This window comes from Dinoponera quadriceps, unplaced genomic scaffold (assembly GCF_001313825.1).
Source record: "Dinoponera quadriceps isolate SergipeBrazil2010 unplaced genomic scaffold, ASM131382v1 scaffold9, whole genome shotgun sequence".
Classification (NCBI taxonomy): Eukaryota; Metazoa; Arthropoda; class Insecta; order Hymenoptera; family Formicidae; genus Dinoponera; species Dinoponera quadriceps.
Genome location: NW_014554295.1, coordinates 478,657 through 495,774, shown reverse-complemented (window position 1 = coordinate 495,774; position 17,118 = coordinate 478,657). Strand labels below are relative to the sequence as shown.

The window sequence follows — 17,118 nt, the reverse complement described above, 5'->3', positions numbered from 1 at the left end:
CCTTTGGCCGATGCGTACCTGAGCAATTCTAGAGATTTCATTAATTAACAGTAACGTAGCGGATCGGGACGCTTGCCGTAAGCTGGACACCTCGTCGGTCTGCCAATCTGCACATTATCAACGATAAATCTCCGGGCGTCAAGTGAGCGAAACATATCGGTGATGGAGATCCGATCGGGATCGCCGCACCTTCACAGGGAGATCAGAGTCGAGATTATCGTCTGATTTCTGAGAGTACCAATTCAGAATTCGAACCCTCGGCGGCAGTGCTGGAGAGAGATACAACAATAATTCGAAGCTTGGGATCCTTCTCGACGATCGGGGCTTATCGTTCGAATTCGCCCTTTCCGCTTTAATCCGCTGATGCACCATCGAGAGAAAGTAAGATCGATTATATTTATATATTACATATTAAATTTCTCCTCGGCTGTTCCCGATCCAACTCTCGACTCCTCCGATCTGAGCATCATTTCTGCACCCTTCGAGTTTGGACCTTCTTCTCTCGGGAAGAGGAATTTCTTCCTCAACGGAAGGAAAGAAAAGGGATGAGGGGGAAAACGCGGAATCTCTTCTTTCTCTTTTCTCTAATCCGTTCCGGAAATATCCCAGATATTCGGAAAGAGAGAGACGGTTGGAACGGTGCGAAGGTGTCCCACGTATCGGAGTAGGCACCGTTCAAAGGTGGAAAATTAGAAGAAGCTTTCGGCGAGCGCACGTTTGTGCAGCCACGAGAAACGATACGACGAAACGAGATCCTCATTATCGCGCCGGGGGTTGAAAGTAAAAAATCGGCGTATCAACGCTCTCTCGCGAGGGTCCAATCTCGAAGTGGGATGGAGCTACGAACGAGCGACGCAACACGACGAGTCTCCGAATGGTAAAACGGACTGTGGGTTTCATCACTTAGCGCGGCCATCGTGCGACCACGAGCAAGGTAATCCCGCGGATTTCACTCGAGCCGCATAATCAAACTTCCTCGCCTCTTAACGAAGCTCCGTCTCGAGAATCGAAAGATTCTCCGCCTGCGACCGGGCGAGCGAGTGAGCGCGCCGTTGTTTCCATCGGTTTCATTAATCTCCCTAAATCCACGGTTTAGCTATCGGGAGAGTTAATCGCGAGAATGCGCCGAGAGAGGAGAACGAACGGCGATAATTAAACATTCTCGGCTCCCGCGGACTCGAGAGAGAGCTGCGAGAACGAGGGTGGTGGAAACGCGAGGAGAGTACGAGCGCCCACGCAGCGCGGTCTGTCCTCCTCTCTCAGTTAACGTATCGCAGTCAGTCTTTGTCGCCAAAGACGATCCGCAAGCCCCGGCCGAGAGGGAGAGAGCCGCGAAGTGCCGAGAATCAGGATAAACAGTTGAGCCGCGACCGTTAAGCCGCTCATTGAGCTGGAAACAGCCGATTTCCATTAGCGACGAGCGGTCGAAAGCGTCGCGCTCCTCCAAGACGCGCTTCATCAAGGCCCCCCTTGCTCGTGATCTCTCCGCGCGCGAGAGCTACGTTTCACCTCCCTCTCTGCGCAGGGGGGAAGGTCTCAGCTCACTCGATTCGACGAGCCGAAGAGCTTATGTAGAAATAATACTTTCGTCACACCTGAAGCGGATCAACGCCCCCAACTTGAGACCGTAGCAGCGAGGACCGCCGGATCGTTGGCGAGTGCGAAATCTCGAGGGAGGACGACGTCCTCGAAGAACCGGGATCTCAATCGACAGTCTACGACTCGGGGGTGGAAGGGGGTTTGGCGACCACCGTTACTAGAGAGGTGGCAGTCGCCGTGCACGTAATGTCTCTCGTGCGTGCAGCCGGCGATACCGATCTCGAGGATCGTCGCCGGTTCGTTTTAGGGTGCCTCGACGGTTCTCACCCCGGCTCACACCCTGGTCTCGTTGTAAGAGCTGGACGAGCTCGCGCCCTGACGACGCTGCCGGTCGGCGTCGCCCGGCACGTTGAACACGACGTTCGGCACGGTCGCCGGGTCGACCGTCGGGGTTTGTTGATAGTGCGACCGACCGGGCTGCGATTGGTGAGAGTGGGAGGAGGACGAGGGCGCGCCCTCGCTTATGGAGGTAGTCGAGGCGAGTATACGCCGACCGCGTACCTGGTAACGTTGGGGGTAGCAGCGCCCGCAGCAGGAGTGCAGCAGGCCGCCCCTGGAGGCAGTGCTGTGCGCGGGGGAGGTCAGGGGTGACGGCGAGCCCGGCCTCTTCGGGGCGCCGTTGTACGGCACTTCCATCTCCACGAACTCGCGGTCCTGGAAAGAGACAACAGACGCGCTTGAGTGAAAATTCCTCCCTCGATTCCCGACGAGTCGGTAATGCGCTTACCGGAGCCACGCGAGGTGGGTTATGAGGTAAGCATGCGGCAGATGCGCGCGAGGCTTTCACGCGAGTGCGATGATGGGTCGGGGGGGATATTCACCGGACTGTGGGATCACAGGACGAAAATGTAGGACGGCGAATGTAAAAATATGGCCAACATTTGATCCGGGAAATAGCAGAAGAGTATTCTGTTGTAATACGCAGCTCTTCTTACAGCTTTTCTCCCCAAAGTTTCATGTACAATCACCGTCCATGTAGCAATTACTTGAATTTCCTAAATATAGTTTTTGCGTAATTAATTCAATTGAAAAGAAAATCGCGTTAATTTTCGTCATATATCCGGGAATAAAATATCAAGTTTTGTTGTTATTTTAAAACACAAACTACTTATAAAAAAATCACGCCAGAACTTTACCAACAAACCGATAGTCAGATTACACTTCACTACTTTGGAATATGCCGTAGTTTTAAGGCTATAAAAGCTCTGTCGGAATCCGATAACCGGCGATAATCGCAGATACCACTGAAAGTAAGGCGTTATTAGATGCGTATTTACAAGTGTTTTAAGAAAATTATGCCCATTTCTGTTCGTTTTCGTATACTTCGTAAAAAAATTCACAAATTAATACGATAATATTCATTTTAAATAGATGCAAAACAATATTAAAATATGATTACGTTTACAATCTTGATCTGCCATATTTAATTTTGCAATTCTGACCTTGGATTTGTGCTCAGCAATCCCAGAAACTCATGAAAACAGGTTAATATTAAAGTACGACTGCTTTTTATATTTTCGCCCGTTAGATCGAACTCTCCATTTTTTATTTTATACATCTGATCGTAATCCTCGGATTATCGGACATTGATTCAAAAGATTACCAAATATAGCTTTTGGTAACGATTTAATTAAACTTCAATTATGGCCACTTTTTCCGATTTCTTGCAGAACAATGAGGGGGAGGTCCGAGGGAAAATATCAGAGAATGGATTAGAGAGAAAACCCATAGGAAGTCGAGGAGCGGGAGCACACTCGTCGGATACCGGACAAAAGGGATGAGAATAAGATGGTGGGAAACGTGCGAAGTCTTTCCCGTTCTACTCGTCTCCTGAGCAATCGCGAGGTTGAAAACAACGCCAACTCTCGCAAGCAGGGCGAACATACATACGCATTAATTAGGACATGTCGCATTCGTTGGGAAGCTCGGCTCGAGCCGCGCGAGGTAAGAAGACGTGGGCGAATCAGAATGATTCCCGAGCGATTCTGCGCGAGGTCGAACGTGTCGAACGATACGTGATCGAGCGTGAATTTCGCCGGTACGTTCGACGGTTATCATTTATCCGCATTAGAATCGCAGCGCAAGAGCATCCCCGTGAGTTTATACCATCACACGCTTTTTGACGAATCATAATAGAATTATTATTCGATTAATTATTTTTTTCCCGTTGACGTATGTATCATTTATCACGTGCTGACGCGCGTGATAATTAATGAACACGAGTGCGCGCAAAGCACCGGCGCCGCACCGTCCCGCGCAACATCCCGCGAAGGCAGAGCGTATTAACTTCCGGCGTAATCACATTTCACGCTTCCTCGACGACGCGATGCAATTTCTCTCCGCCCGTGGAGAAGTTCCTTCCCGACGTGCTTTTTTCTCCTTCCCCTTCGCTTCCGTTGACGTCGTCAAATCTTAATTTCCGAATTATAATTCCCGATAATCGTTCTTCCCCGCTATAGCCGACTGATTAATTAGTTTACTCTGCTGAACATTGCGCGCACTTCCCCGCCGATGCAAGACGGAGCGCAACTATTTCTCGACATGTTACCGTTGCTGACCCAACTTCGACCTGTCGTATATCGCTTAATCTATGTACGAAGTTGCTGGTTAACCCGAATTACACCGAGATGAGGAAGCGAACAACGAGCCCTTTCGGTTATTTCTCGCCGTTATGTTATAACACGCCCGTGTTTCGTTCGTGACTCCGGGAACTTCCGCTGGGAATCGCCGGGTCGGACTTGTTTGCATTAACTTCGGGACGTCGTTGGTGCAGCCAATGTTCAGGGTGGGTCAGTTCGCGTGTAATTAGGAAAACGCGTAATGGAAAAGGTATATAACGTAAGGTATATAATGGAAAGGTAATATAACGATGACACAGCAATAGCAGTACTCATCTATTGCTTGGTAGATTTTTCATCTTTTCATTAAAAGAATTTAATTTTCAGACTTCAAGATTTCATTCGATACAGACAAGTACGTAACTTCTCTGTGCTGTTTTCGATCGAACGTCTTATGTTATAAAAGTGCCAAAAATGAGGGGAAAAAAAGAAAAAGATATTCTACTTCAAATTTTGTAACTTCAACTTCAGTATCTTTTAAATGGACTCTCTTTTCATTTATATTTAAAGATATATTTAGAAAGACAACGTTTTAATATATTAATAAACTCTTTCACATATTAAGATAAACTTCTTAATACGTGTAAATCGCATGATTTTACGGAAAAAGAAAATTTCTCTTCGCAAACATTTCTTAAATCTACTCCTTCAATACTTCTCGATTTAATGCAATCTTTTTTCTATCTTTTTCCGCGCAATCTCTCATAGTTAGTCGCATTACTGGGCTAAATTACCAGAGCCCTGGTAAATACGAAAAAGTGGATAACGCGTAGGATTCTGTGATCCGCGTGAAAAACGGGACGCCACGGAGAAATCCTGTGGGAACGATGATCGGAAAACGAGGGGTTATCGAGTGATCTCGACATCGCTCGAGTGAGCGTCGCGTTCTTCGGCGTCGCGCGAAAGGATATTGCTCGTATAGAATGGAGCAGCACCTCGATCTCCTTTGCGATAAACGTCCTCGAAACGAGTCGACAAGGTCTACGCCAACTGGGAAACGCTTTCACCGTGCAAAAGATAACTCATCACTGACCATTTTTACCACGATATTAGTAGATATATACATTACTGTGTTAAATATAATTAAAAGATTATCCGACAGATTGCATTAATTAGTTGATTCGGAGCAAAAATGTGTTTTTGTTTTTCTCTTTCATTTTTATAGCAAATTGATAATAGAATTATACAGGGTGAGGCAATAACTATTACTACTTTTAATATCAAAAATTGGAAAAAATTTCACTTAAAAAGTTCACTTAAGGGGAAAAGCATTACTGCTATAATACGACTCTTATCTTCTATATCACATAATTCCTATTAGATACATTTTTCTCTATCTCATTTACATATTTCGAAAATATTTCAAGTAACAATAATTATTGACTCACTCTATTTATATTCTAATTTAATCTATGATATAAATTAATATTCATTGCGAATGAGGGAAATTAATTTATTCATTTATGGAAATGGGTGTAGAATATTCGCGATGCAAGATCTAAAAAGATATGCAGCTGGTAGAATCGCATACACTCGTCTTGACTTTATCCTCTCGAGGGATTGTGATTAAATTACACGCTAACATCCACGGTTCTGGCTCCGATTAGCCTAGTTATCACATGTTGCTTGAGTACCTCAGCGACCGTATAGAATTATTCGAAATCACATCTTATATTATCTACACAAAATTCTCTAGAGTCAGGTTAAAAAAAGGATTGCAATATACATTGCATTTAATACTGATATCGTTTTTAAATCAAATATACGTCGACAGTAGGATATTTCATTCCTTACAGAATCAATAATTCCCGTAGCTTACCGTAACGATAAATAAATTATAGTATTCGAGTGTAATGCTGGAAGAAGGAACTCAGAAACATCTGTTATCGGTTTATATACGTCAACGTAGATGGTATCGATATCACGGTTACACACAAAAAGTTATCCCGTCGTGGAAAAGCCTTCGTCAGCCGTCTGAAGAATTCCCGAGGGAGCCTTGTACGGCTTGCAAAGCTACAAGATGGCTCACATCCGAACGAACTCGATCTTGGGAAACCACAGGATTATTCGCGAAAGACTGTTCGTACTTCAACGCGCACAGGCTTCCCGGAGAGAGACGCGATTTGTTCTCGTAAAGTCTCCCGTCGTTCGAGCTGGCGTACTCTAATCTCGGCGCAAGAGTCGCGTGATTTGCGTAATAAACATGCGAGATCATCGTCGACCATCTAAGCCGCGAAGAATCTACTCGGATAATCTCGCGGAGCACTTCTCGCGGAGTACACTTGATGCTTGAAAAAGTGTAAGACGCAGTCGCAGTTTTTATCCGGAGTATCAGTTAGCGTTGCGCATTTTAATCTTAATCGTATATTTTCCCCCATCCCCCCCGACGTTAAATTAAGAGAGATAATAATAAGAACGATTATTTCGGTAACTTCAACTGTAACTCATTAGGAGATAGCCAAAAGTATATATTCAGCTGGATCTATTCAACTTGGAAATATTTAGTACTTGATCCAAATGTATAATTTTAGTTTCTCCTCCCTCACATCCCTTTCTCTTTCCATGATTAATAAATTTTTGAATTTTTAACCTGTGCAGTGCCTCTTTTTTAATGGCTCTTTATTATTTAAGCAAGTTGTCGGCGAATCTTGCAATGCATTATTAAAATTTCAACTCTCTGCCAACATACATTTCACTGTAAAAAATTCTCAAATAAAACGTTCTTTCATTATAAAATTCACAACAATCAAGTTGGAATTGAAGGTGAGGAAAAATATGTACACTGAGAAAAAAATTGTTATTTCAAGTAAATATTTACTATGGAATATTGTAGTAATCTATTTTATTTGGATTAAGTAAATTACAATATTCTTTAATAAATATTTACTTGAACATAATAATTTTTTTTTCAGTGTAGAGATTCTTTGGTGTCAGCTACAACGTTGAGCCCTGGAAAATCGGGTTTTTTCAAATACTCAACAAATATTTCGCGTACAATCCGTAATCATGTCTGCACGATAACGGGCTTTTTCTCGCGATAAAATTTCGCTAACCAAGTTCTTGGAGGGTTCAAATGACGTGTCGGACGTGTCCCCTCGTCGGAGGTGCTCCAGAACTTAAACACGAAGTTCGCCTTTCCCACGCAAATCGCGCCCAAAGACCCGAGGGTTATTCACGGACGGCAAGCGGCCTGTATATCCATCGGTCAGGATTTCCTATCCGTTGCCTTCGCAGAGGCTAGATTAAACGCGTCCTTATCGCATCTCACCGCATTTTCCTGAAGGGTAACCGAGTGTAGGAATAAAACGAGGAGCTTCCGTGGAGGCGAGATATCGGTCCAATAAAGGACGCCTCCTCGTCTCTCTTAACCCTGTTATTTTCCTGAAAGAGAAAGGGAGAAAGAGAAAGAGAGAGAGAGAGAGAGAGAGAGAGAGAAAATTCGCGATACGCTTCTGCGCGTATCACATTGTTCGCGCGGATAGCGCGCGAAAGGGAGAGCCGTTAATGACGGTTTCAGAAAGATGGATGGGTCGGATGCGCTGTCGGTGCGGTCCGATCGATTTCTTCGAAAGCTTTCGCCGATCCCGCTTCGGCGAACAAGAAATTAATGCGAGGCGCGCGAATCTCGAAGTTTCGGATTTTCGGGCAACGTTCACGTATCGCAGATTTTCACCCCGACATGCGGGTCGTTTAATTTTTCATACTTATACCATGAGAGGTTTTTGTCACATAAATCCCCTTGTAGCTAAAAATTTCTCCTCCAATCTACTATTACAATTATATTAACTCTCCGAGTGGCAACCAAAGTCATTTGCGTCTTCCTCGGTTTTTCTCTTCTTGAATGGCTTGGAAAAATCTCCAGAAATTATCGGGATTTTTCTTCATCCTTCTACTTAGAAACTACATAGCTATTTTGTCAACAATAAATTGCTAAGTATTTCATTTGGAATAAAATTATTTTGAGAAAGGAGCATTTTTTACAATAACTCGGACACAAATGACCCTGGTTGCCACTCGAAGGGTTAGATTTTATCGTCGGAAGTAAAAAATTATAACTTACTTTCTTAGCGTATGTTATATATTCGTATTGTAAGGTAGGATTATAAAATTTATCGAGGAACTTTCGAGTCTTGTTTGTTAATAAATAATTGTACGGTTTAATGACATTCGCGCGTTGAACTCCCAGCGAAACCAGATGTTACGATAATCGATTAAAGTTCGTATTTATTTGCTTCGCCGAATAAAAAGAGAGTTATCGGCACGCTTGTTTCACGATCACCTGTTCTATCGCAACACAAGCGTTGCGAGAAATTCATTTACCTCGGCGTGCACGCTGTAAGAGTAAATTACCGATGGTCCTTCGTTTCTGACAGCAGCATGGTCCAATATGGATCGCAATGGCGAATCGAGGACCGCGTAAGACGCGGTCAGAGTATGCATATATATATTCGCATTCCCGGCGTGACACAGTCGGCGATCGACGTTCGTAAATCCAACAGCGGCCGGCGCGTTGCCTCATAAATAACTCGATGCGGCATCGTGACCCGCTATGCTCCGCGGTTTTACGACCATAACGGCGGTTTGATATACTCGCGCGATTCCTCGCCGCTCGCTAGAGGACGGCAGTACGGCACGTAGCTCTCGGCGGTCCGGAAAATTGCGCGACTCCTTAGATCTTCCCGACGCGCTCGTGTCTCTCTTTTTTCCTCCTTTCCTTTCTTCAGTCAGCAATCGTAAAATTCCGCCCGTGCTGACGGCACTTTGGCGAATTACAGACGACGACGCGTTTAATATAATATTTATTATATCAAAAAAATAATATATTAAATATATATAATATATATAAATATACATAATATATATTAGATGCGCCGAGAAAAAGATTCCTTCCGATTTAATCAGTTTTATTGCATTCAAACAAATTTCATCATCGGCATGCTCCAAAGAAGCTAATGTTTCGATTAATAAGTACGATTGTTAGACTTTTCAACAAATAATATTTCGTATATGTCGTTTCTATGAAATCAATTTTAATCAAATAGAAATACTAATAAAGATTAACCTTTTTCTCTGCGTATCAGATGCGTTGTCGCGATAGTCACAGGTGAAAGAAAAATACGACCGACGGTCGTAACATAATATTTACAACATCCCGGAGCGAAGCACAGAATTGCGATCGAGAATAAACGCGTTGTCAGAAGTACATCGATGGAATTGCGGGAGTGCATTGTCTAAATACCACGGTGTCTGCGGAATCAACGGAATGACCGGTGCACATACGTCATCGATATCGGCCGCAGCCCGATGTACTGCATCGATATCAGACCTCGGCGAACGATACCGGGCCAATCGTCAGATTTATCAGAATAATCGACAGCGACACGCCCGGATTACACCGTAACTATACTATAAATTTCATTGTTGGTACCGACTATATATATAGGTTCTCCTCTATATCGTTGTAAATTGCCACGAGTGCGCCGAGATGACGTTTCCTTCAAAAGGGATAAATCGTAATAAACCTCATTTCGAAGTTTGGTATTTCGAGAAGAGGGAACGACGCTTTTTCCGAGGGTGGTCGTTCCCGGGGGCCGTAGAGAGAGTGACTGACAAGCGAAACACACCTCGGTGGGAATTGACTTCGCGACGGATGTACCGGGGCAGGATTTCCGAGCGCTCGCGCACGCCCTTCACTCACTCCGACATCGATTTTTCTTCGGCGACAGCTTCATCGCTCGATTCAAAACGCATTAAACTAAGAGCGCGTAACGAAGATTGGATTCCGGGAAAGAGAGGGAAAGACAGAGGGAGAAAGAAAAAGAGTGAGAGAGAGAGACAGAGCGCGCATCGCGAAGGACTCTCCTTCGATTAACCTGATTCCGTACCGTAGCGCGATGATAAATCGTCGGCGAAACAGCGGCGAATCTCGATGTGACTCGCCGCGGCGGCGGTCGCACTTCGCCCACGTCGTCGAGAGTCAAGAACGTCGCGACGTCGCGGTGTGAGAAGTGGCGACCTGGAAGAAACACCGTGTGCGCCCGGACGTCACGACTGCTGCGTCTCGACCGGTATGTTTTATTCCCTCCGCTTTCAGACCGGGGGCTTCCATTTCGGCCGTAACGTACCAAGCCTTTCACCCTTTCCGGCGGAGGGTTTGTTTCCAGCTGGCCGATATTAAATTCAGGAACACCCCGGGCTGCGCCAACCCTTCTCGGGGAGCAATACATACGTAACCGCGAATCCGCCACCCGTTACGTATCCCACCGTTCTTCGGGCTGCTCTCCGAGAGCGACGCAAGCGGCGCACGCGAAGGGTGTGTTACGCGCGACGAGACCTACTGACAATTTAATGAGCGGAACGAGCGCGACGGGTCCGTTTTTTGCTTTTCTTTCTTTCTTTCTTGCCGAATCGGGCCAAGAGACGGCTTCGGCGCGGTTTTCCGGAACGTCAAGTGCTAATCCGACCGTATATTTTCCCTGGTCGACCGGCGTCCCACGTTTTGCAAAATTCCACGTATTGTCAGGTCTAACGGTTTTGCCACAAAATTGTGCATGTGTTTGTATAAACGTGGAAATCATTTTTTTCGGATATTGTCCGCAGAACCCAAAAGTTTAATAAAATCTCTTAGATAAAACCAACGGCATACGAGTTCATTCTTAAATGAATGAAAATTATAACAGGTTTCAAATTTCCATCACTGGAAGAAATATTTTTTAAATATTTTTCTACCAATACTAATATTCGGTAATGAAAACAAACGAAGAATTAGGAAAAACCAAGTTTTATGCGTAAAATTGTTATAACTAATGATTTTTTAAATGTCGATGAAAATGTACGATTTCGCGGAACAATCCAATGTCCTGTATCTCGAAAACTACACGTTTTTGAACATGTGTGCATATGAACTTTTCCCTTGTTCTGATGAGTTCTGTATAGTTTTTCGAAATTTAAGAGGCATTTCGCATTTTAAGCATCTCTCATTTATCCACGTGTATCAACGATATTCTTTCTTTCACATAAATCCGACGATATTATATACTGAAACAGTTTTGCACGTCGAATATTAATTAAGCCTTGAATATTTCAAAAGAAGCGACGATTTGTATTCAGCCGTTATTTACTACGTATTCGTCCATTTAATGCATTTCTCATGCCCCGTCGTTGCCTCCTCTCGCGATCTCTCGGGTCAAATGTTCTTTTCATCCGATTTTATTCCACTTGGAATAATTAACGCACTCCCTCGCACAAACGTCGGCATTAATTCCGTTCATTTACATGATCTCCCCCTGGCCGTTACATATTTATTAAATTCCACCTCCTCCTCTCCGCCGATTCGAGAGCGCGCTCATTTCGGCCGAGATTATTATTATTGTTATTACACTCCATTCCCGCAGCAGATTCTCCTCCCTGCCTCACCCTCCCTACCTAATTATTAAAAACATCGTGGCATATTAATGACGTACGAAGAAAGCTGAAAAAACCTTCGGTCCTTCTCTCGCACAAGATTTCTCGTTACGAAACGTCCACAACGGGACGGCTCCGCAAAGCAACGTCTCATTATTTCCGGATGTTTCTTCAAAATCCCCTCGGGGTCCCCGAGGATATGCTCTCTCATCCGTCTGGATTTTTCCGACGTCACCGATTATTTCCGTCTGACAATCGTCCACTCGCTCGCTCGTTTGTCCAATCCCTCCCGCTCGATCGTACCACGCGAGATGGAAAAGCCGATTGCTATTGTCGGATCGCTTCGACACACCGTGACGAACTATAATTAGTTACGATGATGACGTCTCACGCGCCGCGTCGACGATCCCCGATGACGTTCGATCGGACCAGCGACCACGGCCCGGAAGAAATCAATACGCCGACCCGAAGACACCGACGATTGGCCGCGCACGTCAGCCTGAGGCGTCGAAGACGCCGAGAGAACGTACGACGAGGAAGGGAAAGCCGAGATATGAAATGAAACACGACGACGGGTCGACGGATCGACCGAATTCGTCTCAACATTTTAATCGGTCGAAATATATACGGTAAAAACGCCGCAACTTTTCGCCGACGAGACAACAAAAGCCACCGTGCGTGGCTCGCAATGTGATTTATTCGCTGCTTCGCATTACCTCAAACTGCTTTCTCTCAGGAAATATCGCTCCGTCGAGAGTCGTCGTCTCGAAACGAATTCACGGCCATCGTTATCATTACATACTGTACTCATGGGAAGCGCGATAACAATTCAATGCGTGACTGAGCGGCGACTCTTCCGCTAATCGCACGACCGTCCGGAAATATCCGTCGCCGCGCAACGTTAATAAACCGGCGAGCGAGCGAGAATCGCCGATCACATATTTTTTGCGCTCACGGCATTCACAAAGGGAACGGATAATCCGCGGATTGGCAATTGAATTGTTAATTGCATCGTTATTTCATCGCCTTACCGCTACCGTGTGATGCGCCGCCTCTCGCCTCCCTTCCCGTAACAATGCAAATTCACGTGAACGGCACGAGAATTCCACCGGAATATCAGCCCGAAGAAGAGGGCCACTCTACTGCTCCCTCTGCTGCCGCGGATTCCCGAAATATCTTCGTTTGTACGAACGCTACTAGCGGCACGATGACGTAAAGCTGAGCACCTAGTATCATGCACTTCGCGCATGTGTATGAATTCAGATGGAAACGCGGAATTCCGCCCGATTCGTTTTTACGAGAAATCACGCATGAGAAAGATAGATAATCGTCGAAAGCGAAGATGTTATCCCCCCGCCCTCTCTCCTCTCTCTTTCTTTCTCTCTCTCATTACAATATATAAATTTTACCTCTAATGAAAATCAACTTTATTTGAAATTAAAATTCGTCTTATAACGAATGTCAGTGATAACAGAAAACACATTTTCTTTTAAATATTCGCGATGAAAAAGATGAAAATTGTACTAAGTGTTTGGTTAAAGTTGGGAGTGATTTTCGAGCGAAAATAAAAAAAAATTTGTTTCAAGTTCAACTTCAATAAAAAAACAAAGAGGTGCAAAAATCAATAAAATTGTGCAGAACTTCAAATATCTGTCTATTCTCAGTGCTGTAAAGGTCTCTTTAAATTAATCAGAAAATAGTAATTTGTTATCCCTTCACATTCATTCCGGAGTTGCGAAGGTTCAATATAAAACAACTTCGAGTTAAGCCTCTATTTAAACCCATTCATCGCAAAGTTTCAATAACGAAACATTTCGGTATTGACATCATCGACATGGCGTCTTCGACGTTGTCGTGCTTTATATTTTTACAAGAATAATCCTGTCAAGAAAGAAATATATTATCTTTAATAGCAATAGGAAGAGGTATGTCGATTTTGCACTAAATTGCACGGAGAAAAAAAGATTGGTTGAATTAATATGACAAAGAACGAACCAAACATGGTTTTCGATGCTACAAGTGGGAACTTATTTCTGTTTTCTCCACTTGAAGACTTAATGTAGAATTTAAAATTTCGACTCGGGAACCCCCGTGTGTTAAATAAAGCGCTTGGCTCGCTGTCGGCACGCATTTCGATATGTCGGATATTCAAGCGTTGACAGAATGTGGGGTGAAGGTGCACGCTCGACCTGTCATCCCTCGCGCGTTCGGCTTATTAAACGTACAGATGTACGGGTGAAATCAGGCATCCCGAGGCTCTCGTCGCGCCCAGTCAGTAGAAACTCGTTCGGTCCGCGTCATTCTTTGGCCAGCGGGGAGGAACACGTTCGTTTTGTTTTTCCTCGGGAAAACGTTCCCGAACGTTCTCGTACGTACGTTGCACCCTCGGGAGGGATTCCGCGCGATTTGCGCGGGACACCGGGGCGGCCCGGATCAAAGATTCGCCAGCTCCGTGCATGATGTGGGCAACGAATCGATCGGAAAGGAGACCTCGTGGAGCAGCGTGACGCGCCGTCGTCTGTGACACGGGAAGCGTCCATCGCCGTCATCCCGGAATCGGAAACGTCAGTTATCCGCCACGACGAGATCGGCTGCGGAGCGCGAGAGCTAAGATTAAGATTGGATCGGATGAGATATTCGCACTTCCCTTTTTTTTCCACATGGGGAACCGGCGCGCATGTGAATAGCTAAAAAGTTTACAGTCGCCCTCGGGGAAGTATCAAATGCGGTCCGTTAGAGAATTGCATATGAATAATACAACGAGTCGAGATTGAAACGGAAACAAGAGGAAGAAACAGGCAGAGAGAGAGAGAGAAAGAGAGAGCACGAGGCTTTTTCCTAGATTTATATCATTTCGCAGAACTTTCTTCGTAATTCGACATTTGTAACTTATACGCCGCGTTTATATTCCATCAATGTCTGAATCGACGAGTCAGCTTCCCCTCTCTTTCTCTTCCCGTAATGAATCGCGGAAACGACAGTCTCACCATTGAGAATTCCGCGAAAACGAATTCGAAACGAAGCCGCCGAGCTTGCCGAGAGCGGGGATTAATCGGATTTCTCCCGAGATCTCCCCCCGAGCGTTATATAAAAGCGTTATCAATCTAAGCTTCCTCGTCCTAAAATATCACGGGGCGTATATCGACTGCGATGTTACCGTTCTGTACATCGGCTTCAATATGTAGTGACCCGTATCACCCGGCGTACATCCTGCGCGTCACACTCGAGCCCTCCCCGGCCTTCTGCCGTAATAAACTAATTTCTGCCTTCCGCGCGGATTACACAACCAAACCGCCGCTATCGCGCCGTCGTATGAACTGCTACGTGTACTTATAATCTTCTCCACGTGAGCAGGTCGCGCGTGTCGCGATTGGGTTAACCGTGTGAGCTTGTTGCACGTACGCGTACGTTACCCGCCTACTGCCGCACGTAACACGCGCGCACATAATAAGCGCGCATCGGCAAGTCATACATACAAGTTGCACATACAGTCGGTATATAGTCGTATATACAGTCACGATTGCAATAGTTTTTTTCTTACATACTTCGGAACACGCAGAAAATACAATGAAGCGAACCTATGAGTTACGAATATGATAGCAATAGGTGGTCAGGCAAGACTGTCAAAGTTGGATATGTACAGGTGAAAATATTACACGTTTAATTTTGACAGCTGTCTGATTATCTGCTGCGCGTGTTCGTAAATCATAGGTTCGCTTTTGTCGCACTTTTTGTGCGTTCCGAGACAAAAATGGTTGCAATCGTCGTGTGACCGACTGCACATTCTTTCTTATGGGCGGAATAATTGCAGCACTTCCTTTCTCGGTGAGTTTTGAAACGTATTTTGTATCCGATACGAATATGTATCTCCTGAGAATTAAAAAAAACAATATTAAAAAACAAATTCTCCTATCCCGGATACGAGATGAGTTGCGAGAACCATCGAAAAAGCGTTGTTATTCTGTCCATGTTATTCTGTGCACATGCATTATACATTTTCCGCGGCTGAGATAAACATATTTCCGGACCGATAAGAGAGCATTACGGGAGGATATTTTATAAAACCTGATCACAGGATCTTTTTGCACAATTAACATACAAATGGAAGAACCAGACTGTTTTTCAGAGCAAAAATAACTTAATTGATTATTAATTTCCATAATGAAAGTATTTGATAAGCAAAAAGTTGTATAAAATACACGTACCGATGTCCAAGCATCGGTTTTATACAATGAGTTTTTTATAAAGTCAACAAGGTAACCTTTATACTTCACTTTTAACTAAAAAATTGTCCCACGTATTCTTATAATTCTAGACGGCTTAATTAACCTTAAGAATATTGTACATTATTTCTACGCCACACGAATATCAATAGAGTTAGCAAATTCTTCCATTCGTTACATTGACGAGTAAAATAACGATTTGTTTTGAAAAAATATAAATGCATACAAATGAATATTCGGATCTTGTAATTAAAACGTTAAAATATAGAAAGAAACTCTTATTTTGTACTGTGAAAGTTTAATTATTCTTATCTCAAAACTAAAACGACGAAAGTATTCCGAGCTGGGAGGACATGTCCAGACACGGATACCTTTACCTCGCATTTCCCCTTTTCTGTTTTATTTACAGACGAGAACTACGATCTTCCCGGGGAATTTATTTGACTGTTTTAACGTTTTTTTTACGCAACTTCCCGAGAGATGTTTCGCCTCTCTTGTCACATTTGCATTCTAATTCGTAACTACAAAACAAAATTTAATTAACTCTTACGATTCTCCTCTTATTCGGCCGTTTTGTAAAAGTAGATTGAAATATACGAGATACCTCGTGTACGTATGTTTGCGCACGATAAAATTAAACAAATTTAAAATTACATTTTTAAATTTTTACGAGCCTGTTCGTATCGTGCTTTAACTTTCGCGGATATCCCGATTGTGTGAAGTCAAATTGTATAAGCTACATTCGCCGTATAGCTCGGGTTCCTGTATTTTTCGACAAAAGCGAAATTGAGTACGCCTACGGGATATCGCGATTCCCATTTCGTAGCTTTGCCCTCCCCTCCGAAATATAAATCACGTTTGATAACCACCGTTGCCGGCGCCTCTTATTCCGACATGTTACCGTACCCTCGGCTCTAATCCCCTCGGCTGTGGTTCGTGGATGGTTCGCGACTTTTGCGACACCCCACGCGTGTTCGGAATGCTTGTGTAGCGCAACACGGCTACGTAAACGCGCACGAGGGGTTGGTTAGCGCGCTCGCAAGCGCGCGGTGTTTAGACTCGAGCTCGACCGTGACGTCCTCGAACGCGCGCGGCAACCCTCTCGACGGTCTAAAATTAGACGGGAGCACGGGAAGGGTTTATTCAAATTGCTTCGGCACTCGTGCGCGATACCCACGAAACAGACTGTCGGATTTTCGAGAGAGAGAGAGAGAGAGAAAAGGAGAGGGGGAACTAACCCATTGAATTCACGCCGCAGAGAAGCACGGAAGCGT

General features: G+C 44.6%; 1 protein-coding gene across 5 annotated transcripts in view; it reads right to left on the bottom strand.

Moving 5' to 3' along the window:
* The window catches only part of LOC106743458 (potassium voltage-gated channel protein Shal), a 115,904-nt gene that overhangs the window by 44,610 nt on the left and 54,176 nt on the right, over window positions 1-17,118 (bottom strand). For all 5 annotated transcript variants that reach the window (XM_014617322.1, XM_014617316.1, XM_014617328.1 and 2 more), the window contains exon 4: window positions 2,101-2,253. In XM_014617322.1, coding sequence (XP_014472808.1) covers window positions 2,101-2,253 — 153 coding nt within the window. The remainder of the gene's footprint in view (window positions 1-2,100; window positions 2,254-17,118) is intronic.